We start from the raw sequence: 20091 nt of genomic DNA, 5'->3' as shown, positions 1-20091 counted from the left end.
TTTAGGAGGGCAAGGTAGGAAGATCACCTGAGATCAGGAGTTCGAGACCAGTCTGGCCAACATGGTGAAACCCCGTTTCTACTAAAAATGCAGAGATCAGCCAGGCGTGGCACGTGCCTGTAGTCCCAGCCACTCAGGAGGCTGAGGCAGGAGAATCGCTTGAACCCAGGAGGCAGAGGTTGCAGTGAGCTGAGATCGCACCACTGCACTCCAGCCTGGGCAACAGAGCGAGACTCTGTCTAAAAAAAAAAAAAAAGAAAGAATTTACCAAAGGCTTGAAAGTAGGTATTGCACAAGTCAGTAAGTCCTAATAGGGCATGATGTGGAAGACTACTGAGTGGAAGTGACTGACAGATGAGTGGGTGGATGCCACTATTAAAGGTAAACTGAAGGCCAAGTGTAGTGGTTCACACCTGTAATCCCAGAACTTTGGGAGGCCTAGGCGGATGGATCACAAGGTCAGGAGTTCGAGACCAGCCTAACCAACATGGTAAAGCCCCATCTCTACTAAAAATTAAAAAATTAGCCAGGCGTGGTGGCCACATGCCTGTAATCCCAGCTACTCAGGAGGCTGAGCCAGGAGAATCGCTTGAACCCCGGAGGCAGAGGTTGCAGTGAGCCAAGATTGCACCACTGCACTCCAGCCTGGGAGACAGGGTGAGACCAAAACCCTGTCTCAAAAAAAAAAAAAAAAAAAAAAGCCCTGTTTATATCCTATCTCCTTGCTGGGTGCGGTGGCTCATGCCTGTAATCCCTGCACTTTGGGAGGCCAGGACAGGTGCATCACTTGAGGTCAGGAGTTCTAGACCAGCCTGGCCAACATGGTGAAACCCCATCTCTACTAAAAATACAAAAAATTAGCCAGGCATGGTGGCAGGCGCCTGTAATCCCAGCTACTCAGGAGGCTGAGGCAGGAGAATCGCTTGAACCTAGGAGGCAGAGGTTGCAGTGAGCTGAGATTGCGCCACTGCACTCCAGCCTGGACGACAGAGTGACATGCCAGCTCAAAAAAATAAAAATAAAAAATCCTATCTCCTCACATTTCCATTCAACCTCAATACACCTCAGTTTTTTTTATTATGTGAAAACAGCTGCAACAGCTGCTGTCCATTTGAATTGTTGGAAATGTAGATCTACACTAACCAAGAGAGAAGCCACTAGCCACATATGGCTATTTAACATTTTTTTTTAGATGGAGTCTCGTTCTGTCACCAAGGCTGGAGCACAACATCAGCTCACTGAAACCTCTGCCTCCCAGGTTCAAGTGATTCTCCTGCTTCAGCCTCCCAAGTAGCTGGGACTACAGGTGTGCACCACCACGTCAGGCTAATTTTTGTATTTTTAGTAGAGACAGGATTTCACCATGTTGGCCAGGCTGGTCTTGAACTCCTGGGCTCAAGTGATCCACCTGCCTCGGCCTCCCAAAGTGCTGGGATTACAGGCATGAGCCACCATGCCCAGCCAAATTTAGTTAAAATGTAAAATTCAGTCTCTGCTGCACTATTTACATTTCAGGTAACTAGTGGTTACCATATTGGACATGGCAGATAAAGAACATTTTCATTATTGCAAAAAGTTGTACTGGACAGCACTATGCTAGAGCCAGAACTAGCCAAAGATCAGATAAAGCAATATGAATGAACTGAAAACCCAGGCCGGTGCCTGGTTGGTGTTGAGTAAGATTCATTGGTTGGGTGAGGGGAAAGCAAGCTGACCTTTGGAACAGTGACATCACAAAGCACAGCTCACAATGGCTCTGGAACACCTAGGCCCCCAGACTACTCTCCCTAACTCATATTTAGATTCCTGAAGCTTCTGCACATGTAGTTCCTGGAGCTGCTGCTTATTAAAATGTCAACATCTTCATCTTCTAGCTGGGACAACCTCTTAGAGTCTCTCTCTCTGAGCACAGTATGGAATTGGATACAAGCAAGTTTTTTGGGAGAGACTAGTGCACCTCAGCAAACAAGTTTGGGACTATTAGATAATCTTGCTCCGGCTGTGCAAATCATCTTGAGGATTTCTTTCTTGATTTTATTGGGAATAGGAATATATGCCTTATGGAAACGAAGTATTCAGTCAATTCAGGTTATACTCTTTTGTTACAAACATTTATATAATTATAAATTGAAATTTGATTAGTTCTCTCCCATATTGCTGCCACCAGTTTTAAGATCATGCAGATGTGCAAAGGCGAACCTTTGTCTCTTAAGTTGGCAGAAACTAGGTTATCCTTGAAAATCTCCATCAATTAGGCTTTGGGCATAAAAATGCTTTTCTCACAATGGTCTTTGGCTTGTCTTCTGTAATAAAATAGACCAAACATGTTGGTAACCTGAAAAGACAGCCTTACCCTCAAAAATTTTTGATCACTTATTCATCTTTGAGTGCTACTATGTTTATAGAATAGGCACGAAAGTATAGCTAGGATCACGAGTATGGCCTTTCTTACTATGCCATTGTTCTGTAACTGATAAGGAGGCATATGTATTAAGTCATCACAATGTGTTCATTATTGTGTTTTAACAAGATAAGGCTCCATAAGTATACAGGAGCTCTTTGGGGAGTAGGAATTTAACTGGCTGGGATTGTGAGAGACAGGATTTTACATACTTCTGTGTAGTCACCAATAATAATAGTTGACATACAATATAGTCGAATGCTTTGAGAATCTCAAAAATTCCATGAAATGGATGGAGGTTATTTTCACATGACAAGTGAAGAAACTGAGTTGCACTGAGGTTCAGTGGAAACTTAAGGTGACAGGCTTTTAAAACGGCTTCCTTAGAGTGACAAGTTTACTTGATAAATGCAGAGAGAAGTTGTTACTGGATCATTTTTTAGCATTCACTTATTTTCATATGTCACTATTGTTTAGTAATCATGGTCACAGATCCTTTCTATTTTAAACCATCACAATCCTGCATAACAATCAGAGAGAGATTATTTGCTCCATTTTGTAGATGAAGAGAACTTGATTGTCACCCACCCAAGTTCACAGTTTGTAAGAGCTGGCAAAATTGGAGTTTGAACCGAATTTTTAGGATTTGAAATTCAGTTCTTCTCCAAAATCTCATTTAATGTAAACCAACTGACCTAAATCTTGAACAGGAATGTGTGTGTGTGTGTGTGTACACGCACGCACATATATATGTATATTGTGAGGATTAAAGAAGATATTGTATGTATAAATCTTAGCACATATATTCAATAAGCGGTGCTACGGTGAAACCCCATCTCTACTTAAAATACAAAAATTAGCCGGGTGTGGTGGTGGCACGCACCTGTAGTCCCAGCTACTCAGGAGGCTGAGGCAGAAGAATTGCTTGAACCCGGGAGGTGGAGGTTGCAGTGAGCCAAGATGGTGCCACTGCATTCCAGCCTGGGCGACAGAGACTCTGTCTCAAAAAAAAAAAAAAAAAAAAAAGTGGTGCTAGTTGTTATAATAAGGAACAAGATGATTTTTTTTCTTATCCTAGCAAGGATCTGTCCTACTATACATATGCTTTTGTTATTTATTTATTTATTTATTTTGAGGTGAAGTCTTGCTCTTGTCCCCCAGTCTGGAGTGCAATGGTGCGATTTCGGCTCACTGCAACCTCTGCCTCCCAGGTTCAAGCAATTATCTTGCCTCACTCTCCTGAGTAGCTGGGATTACAGGCGCATACCACCACGCCCAGCTAATTTTTTGTATTTTAAGTAGAGACGGGGTTTCACCATGTTGGCCAGGCTGGTCTCGAACTCCTGACCTCAGGTGATCCGCCCACCTTGGCCTCCCAAAGTGCTGGGATTCCAGGCATGAGCCACCGTGCCTGGCATATGCTTTATTTTTAATTTTTATTTATTTTTTATGTTTTAGAGACAGTGTCTTGCTCTGTCGCCCAGGCTGGAGTGCAGTGGTGTCATCATAGCTCACTGCAGCCTCAAACTCCTGGTCTCAGGTGATCCTCCTGCCTCAGGCTCCTGAGCAGTTGGAACCATAGGCATGCACCACCAGGCTTGGCTAATTTTTAAAATTTTTTTGTAGAGACAGGGTCTCGCTACGTTGGCTATGTTGCTCAGGCTGGTCTTTAACTCCTGGCCTCAAGCAATCCTCCCATCTCAGCCTCTCAGAGGGCTGGATGCAGTGGTCCACACCTATAATTTATTTTATATAAATAAAAAAAAATATATATATATATATAAATTTTTTTAAGAGACAGGGTCTGGCTATGTTGCCCAGGCTGAAGTGCAATAGCCATTCACAGGTGCCATCATAGCACACTACTCCTAGGCTCAAGTGATCCTCCCACCTTACCCTCCCTAGTAGCTGGGACTATATGTGTGTGCCATTGTACCCAGATCTCTCCTAGTATATTTTAAAAACCTTTTCCATGACCAAGAAATCCAGTTTTTCAGACTACTATGTCCTAAAGTGTACTTGGAAGTGTGAATTTCTAGATTCCTGTCCTGGCTCTGCCACTTCCAATATATAACCTTGGACAATGACAGAGTTCAAACTAGAAGGTATATAGTTATCCAGTTGTGTTTTTTCTGCATAAATAGATCATACAGAGGCAAAGTAACTTCCAGACATTCAGAAAATGGTGCCTGACCTGCCTACCTCTCCAGTTTGCAGTGAAAATCAAAAGATGAAATAGGTGTGAAAATATTTTGCTAAGGCTGGGCACGGTGGCTCACGCCTGTAATCCCAGCATTTTGGGAGGCCAAGACGGGCGGATCACGAGGTCAGGAGATCGAGAACATCCTGGCTAACATGGTGAAACCTCGTCTCTACTACAAATACAAAAAATTAGCCAGGCGTGGTGGTGGGCACCTGTAGTCCCAACTACTCAGAAGGCTGAGGCAGGAGAATGGCGTGAACCCGGGAGGCGGAGCTTGTAGTGAGCTGAGATTGCGCCACTGCACTCCAGCCTGGGCGACACAGTGAGACTCCATCTCAAAAAAAAAAAAAAAAAAAAAAAAAAATTTGCTAAATGGGAGACTTGTTATTGGAATGAGGAATTATTGTTACTATTAGGTTTTTGTTTTGTTTTTCTCTTATAGATAGTAAACTGTAGCAACTAACACTCAACTTCTGTTGTTCCATTTTAGAAAACATTGTTGTTAGTAATCACACTCTACAAACTTTACAAGAAGGGCTCAGATATTTTTGAGGCTTTGCTAGCCAACCCAGAAGGAAGTGGTCTCCGAATTCAAGACAATAATAATCTTTTCCTGTCCTTGGGTCTGCAAGAGAAAATTTTGAAAAAACTTCAGACAGTGGAAAACAAAATGAAGAACCTAGAGGGGATAATCATTGCTCAAAAACCTGCCACAAAGAGGGATTGCTCTTCTGAGCCCTACTGCAGCTGCTCTGACTGCCAGAGTCCCTTGCCCACATCAGGGTTTACTTCCCCATTTGAAATGTGATGGACTCCAATCTTTTCCAGGAAAGCACTGTTTCCCTCATGTGTGCAGTGGTGTATCAATAAAGATAGAGAACGCTATTGAAATTACCTTGCAAAGACTGGCTCTCTATTTATAGGGCTGAGCTTCTACTTGTATGGATGGTGGAGTATAGTGGGGTATAGTGGTAGTTAAAAATGTCTCTAGGATTGTGGTGTACACTCAGCAGGCTGGAGACCATAAGCTTCCATAGATGGGAGAGGATAGCTGGGCTGGAATCTAAGGCTGTAGGAAGAGAAGGGAGGGTGGTCAGGTACATGGTCTTGAGGTCCATGCTGACAAGGTTAGACTAAATATAATAAAAAGTAGGAAAGTGCTGTTTGAGGGCCCTGCAGTGGACTGTCCTTTAGAGGTAGGCTGACCCCTGTGCTGGTCTTTGGCCTAAAGGTATATATGCAGTCCAGGGGTCTCCTGCATTAATTACTCAAAAGTGGACACGGGTGGGAGTAGATACAGACTGACATAAAGGAGACTGATTTTATCCAACTTTTACTGATACCTACTCTATGCTAAGCATTGTGATAACCCCTAGGAATCTTTCCTGAGTGCTTCAGGAGCATTCAGTTTGGCTGGATGGACAAGTAATTTCAGATCAGGGAATTATAATACAGTGGGGTCATAACTTTTTTTTTTTTTTTTTTGAGTCAGAGTCTCGCTCTGTCACCCAGGCTGGAATACAGTGGCAGGATCTCTTCTCACTGCAACCTCCGCCTCCTGGGTTCAAGTGATTCTACTGCCTCAGCCTCCCAAGTAGCTGGGATTACAGGTGTGCATCACCATGCCTTGCTAATTTTTGCATTGTTAGTAGAGACAGGGTTTCACCATGTTGGCCAGGCTGGTCTTGAACTCCTGACCTCAAGTAATCCACCCACCCTGGCATAACAAAGTGCGGGGATTACAGGCATGAGCCACCGCACCTGGCCATAACATCTTGAACAGAGGAGAATTCTCCTTGGCAGGGAGGGAAGAATGGAGAGATTCCACTCAATGAGTGTGTACCCTGAGAGAGAGAGATGGCCCACCTGGGAGGTGGCAGAAAATGGTTCTCTCAGCAGGCCTCAGATTCCACCAACTTTATAGTGTGTGCATTTTTGCCCCAATAAATGAGAGAGATCATGGTCATTTGAAACACTGTGTAACTATCTGGCACCTAAATGAAATATTTCATACCCACAGAGGAGGTCTACAGAAAAAAAACATTTCATCTGGTATGCAGATAAAGTGATTTGTTGCCATGCTGGAGAAAAACTGGCTATGCTGCTCAACAAGACACAATGTAAGGCTGGGTGCAGTGGCTCACGCCTGTAATCCCAGCACTTTGGGTGGCCAAGGCAGGAGGATTGCTTGAGTTCAGGAGTTCGAGATCCACCTGGGCAACACAGTGAGACCTTATCTCTACAAAAAATAAAAAAATTAGCTGGGTGTGGTGGTGCACACCTGCAGTCCCAGATACTCAGGGGGCTGAAGCAGGAGGGTCACTTGAGCCTAGGAGATTGCTGCAGCAAGCAGCCTGGATGGCAGAGTGAGACCCTGTCTTTAAAAAAAAAAATAGCAGTCTCCAAAGTGGCATCTTCCTAAGGGAAGGGTAATCTTGACCATTTGTAATTTCTGCCTGATCCACTGGAGTTAAAATGCCACCCCTGGATGAGACTTCACTGTATCGTGCACTAAATGCAAAAACAGGTGGGTGAATACAGGGTGGGGCCAGGAAAGGCTTTGCAAAGGAAGTGACATTGAGGTGTCCCATAAATGATTACACAGGCAGTCAAAGAAATGGAAGATAATATTCCTGAGCAGGATCATCATGGAAGTATATTTTTATTTTTATTATTTTTTGAGACAGAGTTTCGCTCTTGTTGCCCAGGCTGCAGTGCAGTGGTGTGATCTCAGCTCACTGCAACCTCTGCCTCCCGGGTTCAAGCGATTCTCCTGCCTCAGCCTCCCGAGTAGCTGGGATTATAGGCACCTGCCACCATGCCTGGCTAACTTTTTGTATTTTTAGTAGAAATGGGGTTTCACCATGTTGGCTCGGCTGGTCTGGAACTCCAGACCTCAGGTGATCCACCCGCCTTGGCCTGCCAAAGTGCTGGGATTACAGGCATGAGCCACTGCACCCGGCCCAGAAGGATATATATATATATTTTTTTTTTGAGACGGAGTCTCGCTCTATTGCCCAGGCTGGAGTGCGGTGGCGCAATCTCGTCTCACTGCAACCTCCGCCTCCCGGGTTCACGCCATTCTCCTGCCTCAGCCTCCCAAGTAGCTGGGACTACAGGCACCCGCCACCACACCTGGCTAATTTTTTGTATTTTTAGTAGAGACAGGGTTTTACCGTGTTAGCCAGGATGGTCTTGATCTCCTGACCTCGTGATCCACCCGCCTCGGCCTTCCAAAGTGCTGGGATTACAGCCGTGAGCCACCACGCCTGGCCAAAAAAGAAGGGTTTTGAAGAGTAGATTGATGTCAGGTAATGAAGGACCTTGAAGGTCATACCATATATACCATATATACGTTGGGCTTTATAGTATCATAAATGGACCATTATAGGGTTTTTGTTTTTGTTCTTTTTTAACAGGGAGTAACATAGAATTAGTAGCCTATATGAGAGACAGAACGTATGAGCTAGGAAGTAGAATGAGCTAGATGCAAAAGAAGTAACAGCTGCTCTTGTAAGGTACCCAGGCTGGAGTGCAGTGGCGTGATCTCCGCTCACTGCAACCTCCCCCTCCCGGGTTCAAGCGATTCTCCTGCCTCAGCCTCCGGATTATACGCGTCCACCACCATGCCTGGTTGTTTTTTTTTTTTTTTTTTTTTGTATTTTTAGTAGAGATGGGGTTTTGCCATGTTGGCCAGGCTGGTTTCAAACTCCTGGCCTCAAGTGATCCACCCACCTCGGCCTCCCAAAATGCTAGGATTACAAGAGTGAGCCACTGCGCCCAGCCAAGGGGGATCATTCTTTTCTTGAGGCTGGAGCACTTATGGCCAGAGTTTCAATTAAGGGACCTTGAATGCTTGGTAAGCAGAGAATCAAGGCAAGATAGGGAAAAAGCTTGAGAGCAACTCTATCATTTAGGTTAGACAGGGTAGATGGACTACCCTACAGCAATGTCTATCACTTTAGGGATAATAATCTTTATCCTTCAAATTCAGTCATTTTCCTTTATTTATTTTTATAGAGATGAAGTCTCACTGTGTTGCCTAGGCTGGTCTCGAACTCCTGCACTCAAGCAATTATCCCACCTTGGCCTCCCAAAGAACTGAGATTACAGATGTGAGCCAGCACACCCTGCCAGTCTTTCTCCTTTAGCAAAATCCTGCCAACAGCCTGTTTTGAGGTTCCCATTTTTAGACTCCATACAGGCCAGCCCTTCTATTAGTACTGTCTTTCTGAAAAGAGAAACAAGTGATTATTCACTTTCCATAATTCACTAGTTCTCCACTGCCACCACATTAGTCTGCACTACCATCTCTCACCTGGATTCTTTTTTCTTTTTTTCTGATATCCTTGGCAACTGCTAAATCACCTGGATTCTTGAAATGGCCTCCTAACTGCACTCCCTCCTTCCAGTCTCCATTAAATTTATTCTCCACGTTGTAGTGAGAAGGATTGTCTGCTCAAAACTCTGCAATGCTCTGCTCAAAATCCTGCAATGGCTTATTCTTTCATTCTAAGTAAAAGTCTTTTAACTAAAAGACTGCATGATGGCATGGATCTGCACTCCCCCTCTTCCTTACTCTTTCCACAGCCTCTTGCCATTCCTCAGATATGATAAGCATTGGCCAATCTCAGGGCCTTTGCACTTGCTCTTCACTCTGATTGGCAGTTTCCTCAGATATCCACACAGCCTCTTCTCTTACTTTTTTGAGGGGACTCAAATGCCAGTTAATCTGAGAAGGCTTCCTTGACCAACTTATGTAAAGCAGCACCCCTCACACCAACATGTTGTATTGCCTTTTTGCTGCTTTTTCTTCATAGCACTTATCACCACTTCCACTTTTACTATTGAATATTTGCTTATTATTTATGAAACACTGCATCCACCCCAGCTAAGAATGTAAGCTCCAGGAGAGGGGCTTTGGTTCACTGCTATATCCCTGGCACCTGGAGATGCGTCTGGCATTTCACAGACATTCAGTATTTATTGAATGAATGAATTCCAGTCAGTCTTGGCTTTCTGACACCTCGGCCTCCTACTCTCCTATCTCTTCAGACACATGGTGACAGATCAATGCTATGATGCCCCTCTCCCAAGCAGTAGCTAACCTTTATTGGGCAATCAGGGCCATCTACATTGCTAGGAGCTTTATGTGAATTTTCTCATTTGATCCTAACAATACGAGAAAGTAAGTACATGCTATGTTATTCTCATTTTACTGAGGGGGATCTGATGCACAGACAAAGAACTTGCTAATACGTGGTGCAGCCGTGGCTGGCAATCAAGCAGCTTGACTCTTAACCTGTGCCCTTAGCCACAAAGCTTGGGTGGTAGAAGCTCCTGTGAGGCTTTGGACTCACAGACAGCTGAAGTCAAGAGTGAAGAGGGCATAGCAATGATGGCCTGAGGGAGAGAAAATTTTGAAAAAGTGTTTACCCCTCATATATTTAAGTTGGTATCTAACTGGTTCCATCATAAATTCAAATAGTTGCAATGGATGTAAATTCTTGCAAATTGTAAATACTGACATTTTAAGATAAAACTGTTAAGTCATTGCAACTTTTCAGGATAAAAGAATTTTAAAAACTGTTAAATCACTCTTTATAATGTATTCAAGAGAATCTACATAACACCTGAATAACACCATTATCCATTAAAACATACACTAATGAGCTCTTCAACATTGTTCTTTTATTATCTCTAACATATTTAGATTGTACTCTAACAAAAAATGTTATTCAAATGTAATACTTTGAACAACTTTTATTGATCACTTCTTTGCAATAAAAATATGACATATGTAGTAAACCTTAAAAAAATTTTGCGTAACTTTATGGCTCTATGCTGGAATTCTTCTGAAGTGAGTAATCATCACAATAATCTTTAGTATATAATGGATCAAAATGACACGATTGCAAATATTGATAATACACAGTTATAAAAGGTGAAATTCTATTGGGAACACATCTCTTAGTGAGATAGATGGGGCTGACCTACCAATTAATTCATTTATCTGGATGAATAGTTCCTACTGGTAGATTAACAGGGTTCATTTTCAATTCTGTTGTTTTCACAGATACAAGTGCTGAGAAATGGTTTTACATAAATAGGTGAGAATGCTAGTAGTTTTGTTGTAAGCATGTCAATCAATCGTTTGGTTTCTTTCTGAGTCGCATGCCAAAAACCAAATAGTGTTCCTTCATCAGCTGACAATTCATGGGCCACCATTAATTTTGTTGAAAGCAAAGAACTGGAAACCATCTGACTTGAAAAGAATTTGTTATCCTGTTATTAGAGTCATTCACTTTCTCTAGTGACTTTTAATTATACTAATTACTCTCAGAGGCATTTAGGCAGGGTTGAGAAATTCAAGATATTAATTTCAACACATCTTTAGCATCACAATATCACAGTAATTTAAATATATTTTAGTTGTAGCTATTTAGCTCACTTTATTGTAAATAATAATTATGCTAATTAGCAACGATAGTATGTTTAACCAATTAATCATCAGATTAACTTTCGGTCAGAATAATTGACTTCAATTTTTAAGTCAAAGCAATGTACAGGCGTCCCAGTCACCATATTTCACTTCTGAATTCCAAGAGAGAAATGGCATTGCGCCTTACTGATGCAAATATGTACCTAGATAAAGTAAGACGCTTTCATTTCAGGTATGTCTAACGCACGCTATCCTTGCTTTGTTCCAGGGCACTCTCGCAAGGAAAACGCCTTCTCTGACTACACTTGGGGTGGTTGAGACGAGATCTTCAAATGAAAATTCTCAACGCTACCGTCCACTCTCTCATACGCTTGAATTCCGAACACCCCAATATTGGCCAAAAGACTCCATTTCTAATGCCTGGTCTTGCTTTTGAGGTAGCTCTAACTCAGAGGCACGATTTTTAGAGCCTGGGAAGTCGGCTGCTGTCCAGTCCTTCCTAGCCACCTCAGGCGGGAGCCGCGGCCCACTCAGTTCCGGCCCCAGCCCCGACTACCTGTCGCCTTGTTGGGGGAAGGAGGGCAGATACCGCAGCCCAGTCAGGGTAAGCCGCTGACCCAGAGGATGGAACTGCGGCTCTGGAAATTAGAAAGAGGAGGTCTTCGCCGCGTTCACTAACCCAGGAAGAAAACCAGAACCCTAGGCCGGAACCCAGCGTCACGACGTGGGGGAAGAATGTTGATGCAACACAGCTCAGCCGGGCCCGGAACTAGGCATCTGGGTCCATGCCCTCTTTGGGCCGGAAGTGAGGAAGGTGGGGCTGGGGCTTTTCCTGTAGAAACTAGGAGGGACTAGGGGGAGTCTGCAAGGGGAAGAGTGTGTCTGTGACACTGCCAGCAGCGGGCAGAGGGAGGGATGGGGGCGGGTATCGGCGTAGGGGCCCTCGGAAAGAACGGATATTGCTGTGACACCGCGGGGACGCTCTGAGGGGACGAGTGTCGGTGTGGCACAGGTGCACGTTGAAGGAGCCGGCGGAACCGGGTGGCCATGGGGATGTGGGCATCGCTGGACGCTTTGTGGGAGATGCCGGCCGAGAAGCGTATCTTCGGGGCCGTGCTGCTCTTCTCCTGGACAGTGTATCTTTGGGAGACCTTCCTAGCACAGCGGCAGGTGAGCCTAGACAGGGTCCAACCTGACCCCCATACCCGGCCAGCCCTGGACTAGCCTTGGCTTCGACCCTGAGACTCTTGATTGCTCCGGTCCCCGCGCCAGTCTCGTCTCTGTGGTCCCTGCTGAGTCTCGTAACTTGGCCCGATGGCGGACTGTGGCATTGAGGGGGGTCTTGGTGCGTCAAGGAAGTTTTCTGTAACGTTATCATGGGACCCAATCCCGTTAGGCCCTGGAGGAAGGCCTGGGCTCTTGTGCCCTCCCTGCAGCTTCCTTGGGATCCTTGGGCCCAGACTTGGCCTCCTTTATCTTTGGAATAAGCCTTTAAAAGGATTTAGACACCCAACTTCCTCATGACATTTATGTAATCATGCCTAACCATAGGATTTTGCAGTCCTTCCAAGAACTTGCACTCTTGTTTCTCCTTAAACTGCATACATTGTTTCTGCTTGAAAAAACAAAAACAAAAACTTATCGGGCCGGGCGTGGTGTCTTCATGCCTGTAATCCCAGCACTTTGGGAGGCCGAGGCGGGCGGATCACCTGGGGTCAGGAGTTCGAGACCAGCCTGACCAACGTGGCGAAAACCCATCTCTACTAAAAATGGAGAAATTAGCCGGGTGTGGTGGCGCGCACCTGTAGTCCCAGCTACTTGGGAGGCTGAGGCAGGAGAATCACTTGAACCCAGGAGGTGGAGGTTGCAGTGAGCTGAGATTGTGCCACTGCACTCCAGCCTGGGTGACAAGAGTGAAACTCAATCTCAAAATAAATCAATAAATAAAATTAAATAAAATATATTTCTCGTTTTTCATAAAATCAACATTATTTTAGTTTAAAATATTAAAATGGTAAAATAGAAAGTGAAAGTTAACAATTTACCTGAGATAACCATGGATTAGAGATCTGAACTTTTGTTCATTTATTTTTAATCTTTATTTATTTATTTAATTTTAGAGTCTAGTTCTGTCACCAGGCTGGAGTACAGTGGCGTGATCTCGGCTCACTGCAAGAAACTAGGAGGGACTAGGGAGAGTCTGCAAGGGGACGAGTGTGTCTGTGACACTGCCAGCAGCGTGCAGAGGGAGGGATGTTCAAGTGATTCTCCTGCCTCAGCATCCTGAGTAGCTAGGATTACAGGCACGTGCCAGCATGCCCAGCTAATTTTTGTATTTTTAGTAGAGACGGGGTTTCACCATCTTGGCCAGGATAGACTATTTATTGTATTTAGAGACAGGGGCTTACTCTGCCACCCAGGCTGGAGCACAGTAGCATCATCATAGCTCAAGGCAGCCTCGAACTCGTGGGCTCAAACGACCCCTCCACCTCCACCTCAGCCTTCTGAGTTGCTAGGACCACAGGTGCAGATCACTGTGCCTGGCTAATTTTTTTATTTTTTTGTAGAGATGTTACCCGGGGTGGTCTGGAGTTCCTGGACTCAAGTCATCCTGCCGCCTCCACCTCCCAAAGGGCTGGGATTACAGGCGTGAGCCACCGTGCTCGACCTCCCCTCAGCTTTTATTGGCACACAACAATATATAGGGAAAGCATGTTGTAGTGGCCCATTATTTTATTTGGTATCCATTCTCTGTATTACATTTCCTGGACTGAAATTACCCTTACCTTTTATAATTTAGTATAATGAGAAAGTTGATCTTTCTCCTTTTTTTTTTTTTTTTTTTTTTTTTTTAAAGAGATAGAGTCTCTGTCACCCAGGGTGTAGTGCTGCGGCACAATACAGACTTACTGCAACCTCTGCCTTCCAGGCTCAAGTGATCCTCCCACCTCAGCCTCCCAAATAGCTGGGACCACAGGTGCACACCACCACACTCTGCTAATTTTTGTATTTTTTGTAGAGACGGGATTTCACCACATTGCTCAGGCCAGTCTTGAACTCCTGGGCTCAAGGAATCCTTCTGCCCCTGTCTTCCAAACTGCTGGGATTACAGGCGTGACCCACTGTGCCCGGCTGAAAGTTGATCTTTTCTCACAGACCTGATATGTTTCCATGTGGTGCTCCTCAAGTTTCTGGCATTTAGGACCAAATTTAATGAGCAGCCTCAGTATCTGTTCATACTCACGGTTAGCATGTGTGCTTCTCCTTTCCATGAATTTGTTTTCCGTATTATAGGAGGTATGTAATACCCAGAATGAGTAGTACATGTAACAAAGTTGTGATGTTACAACTTTGGTTTACATATACAAACTAAAGTGTGATGACAACCCTGATTATAGTTTTACCAGTCAGGTCGCCTCAGGTTCTCTTGTTCTGCTTTTATTTTCCTGCATCAGTCGTTTCATGTACTTGATCAAGTGCAATATTTGTGTAGGTATAAAGCAAATTCAACAAATATAAGTGGCAAGCTATAAACCATTCAATGTTTGATCATAAATGACTTGTAATAAACAATCGACTGTTTTCACTAAAGTGTTTTCTTTAAAATATTTCAGAGAAGGATATATAAAACAACAACTCATGTACCACCGGAGTTAGGACAGATCATGGATTCTGAAACATTTGAGAAATCTCGACTCTATCAACTGGATAAAAGCACTTTCAGCTTCTGGTCAGGACTCTATTCAGAAATTGAAGGCACTGTGAGTAATTTACTTCTTGGAGAGACAGTCTGTCTGGTTGTTTTCATTTTGATATTTTTGTAACACAAAAGAGGGTACCACACTTAAAAGTCCCAGAATGCTTTCTTAACCTTTGTTATTGATAGTAACGGCTGTGGAGCTAAAAAGACAGAAACATAACTGCTTAGTCAGTTGAAAACTATAGAATATGGGAACTATTATCCTGAAGCCAGGTAGGAAAAAGATCCTCTTCCATTAGGATCCAGCTGAGATGTCATGTCTTCTAAGCAACCATTTGAAACTCCCTGCCTGACGAATGTGGATAGGGTAGCATCCTATCATTATTCCTGTCAGAGTACTTATCTCATTATGTTGAATTTGCCTGGATTTTTTTTTTTTTCTTCTGGCACAGTCTCGCTCTGTCACCCAGGCTGAAGTACGGTGGCGTGATCTTGGCTCACTGCAACCTCTGCTTCCTAGGCGCAAATGATCCTCCCACCTCAGCCTCCCTAGTAGCTGGGACTATAGTTGCATGCCACCACACCCTCTCAGAGTGGTGGGATTACAGGCATGAGCCACTGTACCTGGCCTGATTTGACTGTTTAATTGGCAGACTGGTAGTTCCTTAAAGAAATAGTTAAGTCTTGTTCATCATTTTATACCTAGTGCCTGGCATGTAATCAGCATGTAGTTCCTATTTATTGAATGAAATAATGTGGGGTTTTTTTGTTGCTTTTTTTGTTTTGTTTTGTTTTTGTTTTTGAGCAGTGTCTTGCTCTGTCGCCCAGGCTGGAGTGCAGTGGCACAGTCTTGGCTCACTGCAACCTCCGCCTCCCGGGTTCAAGTGATTCTCCTGCCTTAGGCTCCTGAGTAGCTGGGACTACAGGCGCGTGTCACCACATCTGGCTAATTTTTTGTATTTTTAGTAGAGATGGGGTTTCACCATGTTAGCCAGGATGGTCTCGATCTCTTGACCTCGTGATCTGCCTGCCTCAGCCTCCCAAAGTGCTGGGATTACAGTCATGAGCCACTGTACCCTGCCACTTTTATTTTTATCATCCTGATCATCATCATCATCATTTCTCTAGAACTTTTAGATCCACTGGTACCACTAAGAGAAAGATTCCTAAATTTAAAAGAATTATGATCAGCTACCATCATTGTTTCATGAGTTAAAGAAACTGGCTTTATGTAGCTGTGATAAATGACAGAATTGTCTAGCTTATCACAAAATTTTTCTTAACAAGTATGGAATAATAAGACTAGTGTGGTTAGATCCAAATTATTAGAAACTGCACTTATTTCTTCAAGGTGATGGAAAATGGCAATGCTTCTAGAAGAGTTAAATTTTGGTATTTAGAAAAATTAATAAATGATTTGGAAAACAAAATCTCATTGGCTTTGAGGATACACGGCTATTGCTATTAAGTAATCTTTTCAATAATGACTTGGCTTTAGTTAATTTATCTGAGCATTTCTTCTGTTAGGGACAGGTCACAAGTAGGAAATCATCCTTCAGAGACAGATGGAAGTAGAAGTGGTTAATTTAGACACTATTCTTTTTTTTTTTTTTTTAAATAGATGAAAGAGAGTTTACTTATGTATTTATATAATGGCCTTGGTCCAAAAAAGACTAAAGGGAGCTCAAAAAAGAATTATAGTAACTTTAAAAAATACATTAAACATATCCAAGATCTTAAATGTATTATTCTCCCCAAAAACTAGCTGCTTCCAAACTTCATTTAATATTTTGCGTGTTTTCCCGCCGTTGCTTGGTAAGTGTATTTGCCTCTTCTTTCTGCAATCGATGTCTGACAGCTGAGTTTTGCTGTTTTGTCAACTGACATTTCCCCTTCTGTTTCACCAGTTCCAGAGAATTGTTGAACAACTTACAACACTACCTGAAGAAGTAATACTCAGAGTTCTTGTTCTATACTGATTAATAGCTCCCATATTTTCTTCATCTCTGAAAGGTCTGAATTCTCTGTTTAATAATGACAAGGCAATTAAATGAGGTAGACACTATTCTCTTTCTGATGTTTGCTTCTTGGAAGTCCTTTGACTTTACCTGCTACAGGGCCATAGTAAAATAATAGGAAAAGCATTTTCAGTCTCCTTGGTTGTCCCTGGTAAATAGTGCCAGGACAGATAGACAGTAGCTTGATAATTATGGTTGGTGACCATAGGAATGGCTCTTTGTTCTAGGAGATGACAGAAATACGGAGAATACTTATATAAAGTGAGAGCTTTGTAATGTACTGTGGCTCAAACTAGAAGCAGTACTGAAGGGCTAAGGTTGGGAACAGTAATAGTTAATAGTTGTCATGATTTTCACTGCATACATATTTTTATATTTATTGTTTGATGTTTACAACAGTGAAGTAGAAAGGATAGGCATTATTATTCCCTTTTTATGAATGAGGAAGCAAAGGCTTGGATAAATTAAAGGGCTTGCATGTTTAATTGCCAAGGGACATGCTAATAAGTAGGATAACTGGGTTTCAAACTCTGTTCTGCTGAGTCTTTAAAATGACATTGAAAAAACCATTCTTGAAACTCTAAAGACTGCAACATGAATGTGCTAAATTTATCTCTGGGGATTTTCTGGCTGCATTTACACTTGGCAGGAAGAATATTTTGGGTAACTTTGAAACCTTGTTTTGTTTGGAAACAAGTTCATTAGTTTCTATTTTGTGTTGATTAGAATTAACAGGTTTGTATGTTTTGGTCACAGAGATCAAGTGAGAAGATTAGCTTCGACTTATTTATTTATTTATTTTTTGCCATAGTACTTTCTACCTGAGGGAACCTAAACAGAATCATTGTGTGGCCAGTTGTGGTTGCCACTGTTCACATAAATACGACACTGCACCCAGACAGAAAATGTCCAGCCTCTCTGAGACACTTTCTCTAATATCTCACAGATATCAATAAAGGGCCCACTGAAGAAATGGAATGGCTGGGGAGCAGAGTAGGTCAGGGTTGAAAAGTTTAAATTGTTGCTTCTCTAATTTTTGCATGTTTCTATATGAGCAGTTTCACCTTCTTGAGCCTAAGTTTTCTCATCTTTAAAATGAGAAGTGGGCTGGGTACGGTGGCTCACGCCTGTAATCCCAGCACTTTGAGAGGCCGAGGTGGGGGCAGATTATCTGAGGTCAGGAGTTTGAGACCAGCCTGACCAACATGGCGAAACCCTGTCTCTACTAAAAATACAAAAATTAGCCTGGCGTGTTGGCACGTGCCTGTAATCCCAGCTACTCAGGAGGCTGAGACACGAGAATTGCTTGAACCCGGAGGTGGAGGCTGCAGTGAGCTGAGATTGCAACACTGCACTCCAGCCTGGGTGACAGAGTGAGACTCCATCTCAAAAATAAATAAAAATAAAATGAGAAGTGTGTGGATGTTAAGCCATACCTTGTATGGTTTGTGGCAGGGACTAAGTGAGTGAGATAGTATAAATGAAGCTCAATGCATAGGAATTACTTAGTCATTGGGTTTCTTTGGACAAGTTACTTTAACCTCTCAGTTAAAGTAACCTTTCAGTTAAAGAGTTTCAGTTGCCTCATCTATTAAATAGAGATGATTATACCCTTTTCCCTGCCTGTTTTTCAAGACTGTAGTAGTGAAGCCAGGCATGATGACTCAATCCTGCAATCATAGCACTTCAAGAGGCTCAGGTGGGAGGATCACTTCAGCCCAGGAGTTTGAGATCAGCCTGGGAAACATAGTGATACCCCATCTTTGCAAAAAAAATTTTAAAAAATCAACTGAGTGTGGTGATGTGCACCTGCAGTTCCAGCTACTTGGAGGCTGAGGTGGGAGGGTTGCTGGAGCCCAGGAGATCGAGGCTGCAGTGAGCTGTGATCACACCGCTGTACCCCCACCTGGTGACAGAGTGAGATCCTGTCTCAAAAAAAAAAAAAAGGAATGTAGTGAAATAATATATGTCAAAGCACTGGAATTATTTTTTCTGGGATCATTAATTTTGCCATAGAACAACCCTGGGAGCATGCTTAGTGAAATTGTCAACGTAGAGACATTGTACAGTTCACCATGCTTTGTTTTTCAGTCCCCAAAAGAAACTAAACAAGGTTTGCAGTATCAATTTTCAAATGCATTTATAGATCATTCAGAATTCATATTAAAACTACCCTTGATGCTTATTTAAATACTGGACTTTTAATAATAGTTGCTGTAGCCTTTACTAAAAGCATTATAAATCCTTAATTATACATTATTTATTAGTATTGGGAATTGGCTGAAAGAAATACCATCCCAGGTCAATTAGATCAACAACTAGAGCATATGTCAGACAGTGGTACCAAAGCGTGTCTTTTGGGAAAACAAGGTTTATGTCTAAGATTGAATTAGTTGTAGTAAAGTGGAAATACCTGGAGATAGTGTTAGGGGAGCCTTTTGAAAAGCAATTTATTGGGGCTGAGTGCAGTAGCTCACGCCTGTAATCCCAGCACTTTGGGAGGCCACAGTGAGAGGATTGCTTGAGGCCAGCCTGGGCAACATAGCGAGACCCTATCTGTAAAAAAATTAAAATTAGCCAAGTATGGTGGTGCATACAGTCCTGGCTACTTGGGGGGCTGACATGGAAAGATCCTTTGAACCCAGGAGTTCAAAAATTCAGTAAACTATGATCATAACACTGCTCCCCAGCCTGAGTGACAGAGTGAGACTCTGTCTCTTAAAAAAAGAAAACAATTTATTAAAGCAATGATTTTCAAACTTTAGTGTATATCAGGTTTACCTAGAAACTGCTGGGCCCCACTTCCACCTTCTGATTTGGTACATCTGGGGTAGGGCCTGAGACTTTGCATTTCTAAGAAATTCCCAGATGCTGTTGCTGCTGTCCAGAGACCATATTTGAGACCCATGATATTAAACCAATCCAATGTACTGGTAACAGTCTAAAAGATGGATAGTTTAAAGTGTGGGTGAGATTGTGGGAAAACAGAAACACTGGAGTACTGCTGATGGGAGTGTAATTTGTTATAAACACTTTAGGAAATATCCTGATAATACCAAATAAAGTTGAAGTCCACCATGGATGGATCTAAGAAAATTTAGAGTACAGAAAGCAAATTGTAGACTGATAAGTACAATACGATGTCATTTATATACATTCTTTAAAAGCATACATAAATCACTATATTATTTGTAGATACATATATGAAAATGGGAATTAGGTTGGAAGGGTACCCATGAAATATGATAGTACCAAAACCCCTCAAACCATGAGGAACTATGTCTGAACCAGTGGGAATATTGTGCTTCTATTCAAGGAATGTGATTG

General features: G+C 42.8%; 2 protein-coding genes across 2 annotated transcripts in view; both read left to right on the top strand.

The window, feature by feature from the left end:
* The first annotated feature begins 1735 nt into the window (after positions 1-1735).
* TMCO2 (transmembrane and coiled-coil domains 2) lies at positions 1736-5498 on the top strand. Its single transcript, XM_054493206.2, has 2 exons — positions 1736-2088; positions 5095-5498. Exons 1-2 carry the CDS (start codon positions 1852-1854, stop codon positions 5410-5412), a joined length of 555 nt encoding a protein of 184 aa, XP_054349181.1. The 5' UTR covers positions 1736-1851; the 3' UTR covers positions 5413-5498.
* Positions 5499-8624: 3126 nt separating this feature from the next.
* Positions 8625-20091, top strand: part of ZMPSTE24 (zinc metallopeptidase STE24) — a 47681-nt gene continuing 36214 nt past the window's right edge. The window contains exons 1-4 of the mRNA XM_054493193.2: positions 8625-8719; positions 10681-10714; positions 11315-12216; positions 14661-14807. Coding sequence (XP_054349168.1) covers positions 12094-12216; positions 14661-14807 — 270 coding nt within the window. The 5' untranslated portion in view covers positions 8625-8719; positions 10681-10714; positions 11315-12093. The remainder of the gene's footprint in view (positions 8720-10680; positions 10715-11314; positions 12217-14660; positions 14808-20091) is intronic.

Source organism: Pongo pygmaeus, chromosome 1, assembly GCF_028885625.2.
Source record: "Pongo pygmaeus isolate AG05252 chromosome 1, NHGRI_mPonPyg2-v2.0_pri, whole genome shotgun sequence".
Taxonomy (NCBI): domain Eukaryota; kingdom Metazoa; phylum Chordata; class Mammalia; order Primates; family Hominidae; genus Pongo; species Pongo pygmaeus.
The sequence above is the reverse complement of the archived record's forward strand: the minus strand, read 5'-3'. Positions and strand labels throughout refer to the sequence as shown.

Coding starts and splice junctions, on each gene's coding strand:
- TMCO2 (XM_054493206.2), top strand. CDS start 1,852: ATGTCAACATCTTCATCTTCTAGCTGGGACAACCTCTTAGAGTCTCTC. Junction 2,089..5,094: donor GAAGTATTCAGTCAATTCAG/GTTATACTCTTT, acceptor GTTCCATTTTAG/AAAACATTGTTGTTAGTAAT.